General features: G+C 42.8%; 1 protein-coding gene across 2 annotated transcripts in view; it reads left to right on the top strand.

The window, feature by feature from the left end:
- Positions 1-925: 925 nt before the first annotated feature.
- Positions 926-7,473, top strand: part of fam184ab (family with sequence similarity 184 member Ab) — a 138,005-nt gene continuing 131,457 nt past the window's right edge. Inside the window, exon 1 of one of the 2 annotated variants that reach the window (XM_076037734.1) lies at positions 926-1,740. In XM_076037734.1, the coding sequence (XP_075893849.1) occupies positions 1,576-1,740 (165 nt within the window). In that variant the 5' untranslated portion in view covers positions 926-1,575. The remainder of the gene's footprint in view (positions 1,741-7,473) is intronic. The other variant, XM_076037735.1, reaches the window with a different exon arrangement.

Genomic DNA, 7,473 nt, shown 5'->3' with positions numbered 1-7,473 from the left:
AATTTTGCACACTGAAATAACAAATACAAAATAGCAGAAACATGTCAATAAAGAAACCCTGTCACAAAATGGTTTTGCACTCGCATGAGACGGTAGATACGTTGGTTTAGAGGAAATCTTAAATGGAAGAGTTACGGTCTTCAGTACAGTGGCAATACGTAGTTCTCACCGCTAGAGGGCACAGCCGGGCACAGAGGCTTTAAGCAGGTCATGTGAAAATTTGAGTCGACTCTGAAAGTCCATCGCCTCCAAAAATCCCATATGTGACAGCTGCCGCGCACAAAGAGCTTAATAATAATAATAATAATAATAATAATAATAATAATAATAAACTTAGAGCGTCCATCAAAACGACTGTACCACTGTATAATGACAATAGGATGTGCTTCTTGTCACATCACACTTTATGGAAAGAGTCATTTTGTATTTCAGTTGTCTTTTCTTATTAGCAACGTGCAACTTGAAACCCCTTTAATGGAACAGAGTCTTGATCGAAAAATTCTGGTACTTATCCAAATATTTCAAAAACATATTGATTCTGGGCAAATGTTTCTATGTTTATTTTTATTTATTTTTGTTTGCACATTTGAGCCTTGTGGTTGTTGATCAAGAATCAAAGTCATAATTGAATTAATGTAAAATGAGAAAGCTAACAAGATATTATTGATGAGCGTGAGCGAGTTAATCGAATTACGTCCTTCAATATTAGTAAGAAACCTCTGCAATTCTCTTCATTTTGAACTTATCTCGGGGTTTGTTTGTTAGCGGGTTTTTTTTTTTTGGGGGGGGGGGGAGATTTATTTTTTCCACGCAAATTATTCAACTCTTCTGACGTGACGTCTGACACTGAACGTCACACATTCATGTCGAGTCTCGCTAAAAACGCCCGTCGACCGTTTGCGGCTTTCTCCCAACCTTTCCGACGGCACTTGAACGCGGCACTGCTCCCATCCTTCGTGAATGCAGCACAAACTGTTGAGGTGATCCATGGCAACAGAGGAGCAGCAACCAACCGCTGAGCCTGTCCACCTCACTCAACACTCTCTCAAACACATACCTTCAGACTCTGCGCTCGCGCTTACCGCGGCTGGAATGCTACGGGGAGGAAATCGCCCGTAACGACTTCCGTTGATAAATTTCGTTATCAAGGTGACCGGGTGGGAGGCAGGCAGCCGAGCAGAGTGGCCGAGAGCCGCCGCTACATCAGGGCCAGGTGACAGCAGAGTGCACCGTGTCTCGGACCGCTGGAACGGCTTCATTTTTTTTTTTTTTTTTTTTTTTTTTTTTTTTGCACCGACAGGATGCTAATAGCTAACCTCTCCGGGGCTTGAAAGAATAACCTTTTTTTTGGTGTTATATTATCCGAACCTTAGCAAAAATGAAACAAAATTGTAACACTTTGTGGTCTAATAGGGGCTTTATTGTTTGAAAAAAAAAAAAAAAAAAATTCCTGGGAGAGGGGGAAAAAAATAATCGTACACTGCCCCGACCTCTCCTCCGTTCACTGGAAGCGTCCGGTTGAATAAAAAACAGCCCCTTTTATCGCTTATAGGCATCTGAAGCATCGCTGTGAAGATGGCGACGGGGTCTGGTTGGCAGCAGCAGTATTACTGCCCTCCCGGTCAGGGGAAATTTACTTCTTCCTCGGCAACCAGCGTGCCCTTTCAGTCCGGCATCGCCATGGAATATACGCAAGACCTGCACCTGAAGATGAGCAAGAAGATAGCACAGCTAACAAAGGTGAGTACCCTGAACTCCGGGGCCTGTCTCCCATCTCACTCTCGCCGAGCAGCGCGAACCGAACCTCTGGCTTCAGACCCCCGCGCTCGTCCCGTTCCGTCCCTGCGCGAGAAGTCCCGCCGGACTCCCTTCGCAATTCGATCAGTTTTTGACATTTTAGCGCCGTTTTTGACACTCTCAATGTACCCTAAATATATTTTACGGTCTATCAAATTTAAAGCACATTTCGTCGTTATCGGCGACATTTTGAAGAAAAAATACGCTCGTTTTGGTCGATGTAAAGGCGAATTGTTGTTGGCTTGGAAAGCTGGGTGTTTTTTTTTTGACAGGAAAGACGAACTACGCTGGATTAAAAATAAACCTGCCATTTGTTTCCCTCCCTCATTATCTCGAGAGCAAGGCTCGAGTAGTCGGCAAAGAGCCGCGGAGTCTTGGGGGGGGAGGTGAAAATAAAATAAAGTGTCGAAGGGAAATCCGTTTCCTCACTGGAGTGAAAGTGTACGCACGGGGAGGCGCGAGCCGCCCTGAAGGCGCGAGCCGCTCCGTTTCAACGCCGCATCCATCAATAGCGGGTCATTAGCCGAGACATTAATTAGATCAGTCATTAAATCACCTCTTGCATCGCCGTCTGCGTGCAGGCATTTCTGTTTTACTCGTCTCGCGTTAGCGTTCGTTTCCAGGGGGGGCTATAAATAATTATGCCGTTAAATAAGACACTTCCACCCAAACTTTGATCCCCCGTTATGACAAGCCGGACTTGAAAAGGTAGACGCAGCTCTGAAATTAAGACAGGCTTGCAAGGCATTTCGAACGTGCTGCTACACCTTAAGTGTTTTTTCTCCCCTCTCGTTTGTTTCGTTCCCTGTATAATTTCTCTTCCAGGCCACGCGTGAGGTGAATTAAAACAGGTCAGCCTTTGATGTGCGTCCCACTTCAGCATTTATTTACGCATGAGTTTCTCCTTGGTTCTGTGAAAAATATAAGTGTTTTACGTGATAAATATATCTATATGTATATATATAGATTAAGTCATTTATTAATAGGAATTAGTCCTTGGCAAACCTTAGCTTCTGCCCCCCCCAAGTGACAAGGGTGCTGGTGTTCCTGCGCCAACAGTCCCCGTGGGCTTTCAAGGGCATTTCAAATGCAGTTTCGCCCTGAGGAGCAGCGCTTTCATCTTTCACTTACCAAAATGACAGGGTTTTTCTTTTAACTTCTAACACAGAGCACCCCCCCGCCCCCCACACACACACACACGGTCCGCCAGGGTCAAAGTCTGTTTGTTGCTCAAGTGTGTCATTAGCTGAAAGCTGTAGGTTTACCTTTTGAATCACATTTCCAGGTGTTTTGGTTTGTTTGTTTTTTGATTTTACGAGCTGCCTAAAGGTTCGACACTTTCAATTTGTTGCGTTCCCGTGGGACTCACTGCAGTAACTAACGTCTGATTTGTGCCGGCAGTATTTGTCATCGTGCTCACCACCTGTATGTTGTAAATCATGGTGCGCGACTGATCTCTCTGAAATTCGAAAACGTGTATTTTTTCCTGTACAGTTTTTACCCCCTATGTTTTAATATATTATATGATTTTACCAAAAGAGAAGAGAGAGAAACAAAATGGCTCTGCGGGTGACAGCTCGGTGCAGTGCAGTCGCCGTTACCTTCACCACACAAGCTTTGAGAATCACTCGAGTCTTCATTGGTGGAGTTTGCTCGGCCTCTCCCCAGGTGCACACACACACACACACACACACACACACACACACACACACACACACACACACACACACACACACACACACACACACACACACACACACACACACACACACACACACAAGCCAAGTTGCCAATTTAAAATTGTTTCCAAGTGCAAATCTTTCTCCGTTTCTCCGTGTCGTCTACTGGCAACTTGCCCAACTTGCATCCAGCCTTTGGATGCTTGACCACACGTACACGTCTGGGAAAGAGCCTGCCTGTGTAGGAAGTGTTGATTAAGCAAGAAAACTTGGAGGCTAACAGAGCAAAGCTTCTGTCCGTCACATGCCGAGCGTCCGCTGTGCCTCGCGTCAGTGGGGAGCCGTGACGTGCTGGGCGGTTTAATGCAACTCTTGCCAAAACCAGTCGGGAGTGGAGTGAAAACACATCCACAGAGCCGTGGGTGCTGTTTTCGTTGTAGCTCAAGCATACCAGAGAACAAGATAAAATAAATCAAAGCAAATCCATCTTTTTAGGAGAGTGACACGTGACAGAAATTTGCCTCATTATCTCTGGATGTAGCGCATTGCACGTCATTTTTTGTCTAATTTTTCTCATTTGTGATTTCATTTTTTTTTTCAGGGTTGGCTGAAAATAACAGCACAGTCTTCAGTTGCAATATTGTTGCAAAGCTGCTGTGTAAAGGGGAAATGGTGTTTTTTTCTAAAAAAAAAACCAAAAAAAAAAAACCCCATCCTATAAATTCCCTCACATTTTGGAAGAAAACAACAGTCTTCATCAAAACAAGATAATTCCCCAATTATTCCATTAAAGTTTGTTCATATGGACAGTTGTTGCGCAGCAAAAACAACAAGGCATGCTTTATGTCAAGTCATATAATTCCCACACATTCCCACGGGCATCACGTCCGAAGCCCTGTACCTCCAGTGTCACAACAATGCAGGGGAAGAGGCCGATAGCATGCGAGCCATCTGCTCACACTGACTACTGATCCCTGTTGAGTCAGACCTGTGTTCAGGAGTGCATGGCAGCCCTGAAACCTATCGCGGTAGCTTCTGTATAATAGATATATTTTTTTATTTTTTTTATTCCGTCAGCCTCACTGCATCCGACTTTGGCATCTCATTTTTCATCACATTTTCTGACTGGCCTACTTAAATCTTGCTCTCATTCGCCCGGCATGTTACTGTGATTGATCAGCTCAGTTTTTAGACCACAGTCTATGTAATCCCTCATGCTGCCCTTCATGTATTCTGGGATGTTTCGTCTGGCTTCCACTGTGACTTTTCCCATCTTTTGATAAAGACGCTTGTCATAATAACAAGGGGGGGAAAAAGGAAATATGCACAGACATAAGACAGAGTGTGTGACACTGATATCTTCCTTTCACCCAAACATCGGCTCTACTACTTTTCCCTTAACAAGCACAGACCCGATAACCCAGATAGAAGGGAGGAAACTATACTGTGTATGTCTGTTCCATTCAAGTTACAATTTTTTTTTTTTACCACCTGCCATGTTCTGTCTGACGGAGGCCAATTTAAAACAGCTGCCTAATGAAAAATGGACAGTCTAGATATACATATATTTATATATAGATATTTTTTATTATATATTGAATTCTAGTGTGTTTCACGAAGACTTTGGCATATTTATTCAGCACGTGCAATTTATTTTCCACCATCGTCTGACAACCCAAAATTTAAACAAACACAGAAAGAACGTTGCAACCAAACATAAACCAGGACAGTTTGCACCCGAACCTTGACCCAGGGTGGATTCACCCCACTAATTGACCACATTCATCATCAGAAACCCAACTGCAAAACATCATCACAGAAGCGCACAGCTGGACACAGCACCATGGAAAAGTACAGTACATGTCTAACTAACAAGAATTAGAGCCGTGCGAAATAAAATTCCTCAGTACATCCTGGAATAATAATGACTTTTCCCCCCGTTCCAAAAATGTCATTAAGTCACTCTTGCCATGGGGAATTCTGCTTGGGTACAGGCGATTCCACTTAGAAGGGGTACGGCAATGCCACATGCACAGGACTGGGAATTGAATTTCTACTTTGTGAACTCTGGATGGTTAAGGGGCACTTCCAAAATATCAGTGAGTGGTTCAATATCTGTATCTGGACGTCGGACATTACCTCGAAACATTTTTCTCTCTCCAAAATCCCATTAATTTTGGACATTACCAGAAGGTGTGCGCTAGGTGGATTGGGTAGGGTGGCCTGGCTGGAGGGTGGCAGGGAAGTATTTTGCTTTAGCTCAGAGGATATGATAATATAACTTTAAGTCAGGCTACTCAGTTTTTATGGTTTGCCTAAGATGTTTGATAGAGGCAGAAATATAAATTAATGTAAGGCAAATCGAACTTGGTGGTATTCATTTAAATGTTCAGTGTGTGAAATTGGCCTGCTTTACTATTTTTGGTATTGGTAAAAGCTTAATATACTGACCTTAAATAGATTAACGAGAGCGTATACTTGCAGTACAATAGAAGTTATTCTATATATAACTCTTAAAAACGGTTCTTATTTATATACAAGAATATACACCAATTGTCTTGCTCCTAGTTAACTGCCATCTTGCACTGCCATATTTTTAAGGAAGCCAGTGTGGACAATGCGGCCCGCCTGTCAACCCGCTTCATATTTAGGGTGATTGCTCGCGTTGTCAAATAAACCACCAGCATCCAGGTTTGTGTGCGCAGGCTACCGTAGTTCACTGGCAAGCTTGGAAGATTGCCAGTGCCAAAATTTGTTAGATAAGAACATTTATGAACAGGGGCCTACATCATCTCTTAGACCCACTGGTTCAAGTAAACCCATCAATGGAATGACCATCATTATCAATTTCTCAATTTAGGTTTGCTTGCTCAGGTGGCGTGAGCTTGTAAACGAGTGCGTTGCCACAGAGGTCACCGTGACGGAACAGAAGGCGAGATTTCACATCGTAGGAACACGCCTTGGTTTTGCTGAAGCGTTTGGAGGGAAATAAATAATCAATGAGAAACCCAGTGCAGCTGCAGCCATACGAAGAAGCAACAATAGACAATTGTGTCAGTGTGCCAGTTATTCAGGACACAGGTAAATATGACAGCAACGACACAAATGAACCGTGCAAAATCCATGTGCTGAAAAATCCATGCGACCACAACAATGACAGTCTTATCCTCTCAGTTGAAATTATAAACATAAGGGTAAATTTGCCTACCTTTCATGACACAAGCTTTGAGAATCACTCGAGTCTTCATTGGTGGAGTTTGCTCGGCCTCTCCCCAGGTGCACACACACACACACACACACACACACACACACACACACACACACACACACACACACACACACACACACACACACACACACACACACACACACACACACACACACACACACACACACGATCTGGTTGCATTTTTGTCCGTTTTGTTAAATTAAAATTTGTATCTTACAGGCTGGTGGCTGTTTTGAACTATTTTTAAAAGGTCTCTTTTGACTTTGTCTGACAGTGTTAGACAAAGTGTTAGAAACAACTGCACAATATTAATTTACAGATCCCTAAAGGTTTTCGGGAAAAAACACTGCAAAGAAATACAGGACAAAACTATTCAACTCAAACTAACCCTTATCAGAGGAGTCTTTTTAATAAAAAAAATATAATAATATAATATATATAATATGGGTATGGGATAGGGTATAGTGGGTTAAAGGGAAATAGTCAAGGGCAGGTCATTCGGATTGAGCAGGTTTATTGCTCCCTTCCCTTTAACATGATTAAAAGCACCTTTTAGGCAAGCCTATCTCATCAGTGCATTGTGTTCCATTTGTTTGTATAACGTGTGATTCGTTTAAAAGTAAACCTTTCCATGTTATTTTGCTTTATACACAGTTTAAGTGTATTTTTACCCCAACTCATGCCCATCACCTTCAATATGTAGTGTATTTGTACGTCTCTGGAATATTTTCCATTTAAATGCAAGTCTTCCTACTTGTACAAATATTG

This window comes from Nelusetta ayraudi, unplaced genomic scaffold (assembly GCF_046127955.1).
Source record: "Nelusetta ayraudi isolate G7.1 ecotype Tasmania unplaced genomic scaffold, CSIRO-AGI_Nayr_v1 ptg000052l, whole genome shotgun sequence".
Taxonomy (NCBI): domain Eukaryota; kingdom Metazoa; phylum Chordata; class Actinopteri; order Tetraodontiformes; family Monacanthidae; genus Nelusetta; species Nelusetta ayraudi.
Note: the sequence above shows the minus strand (reverse complement) of the source record. Positions and strands in the feature narration are given on the sequence as shown.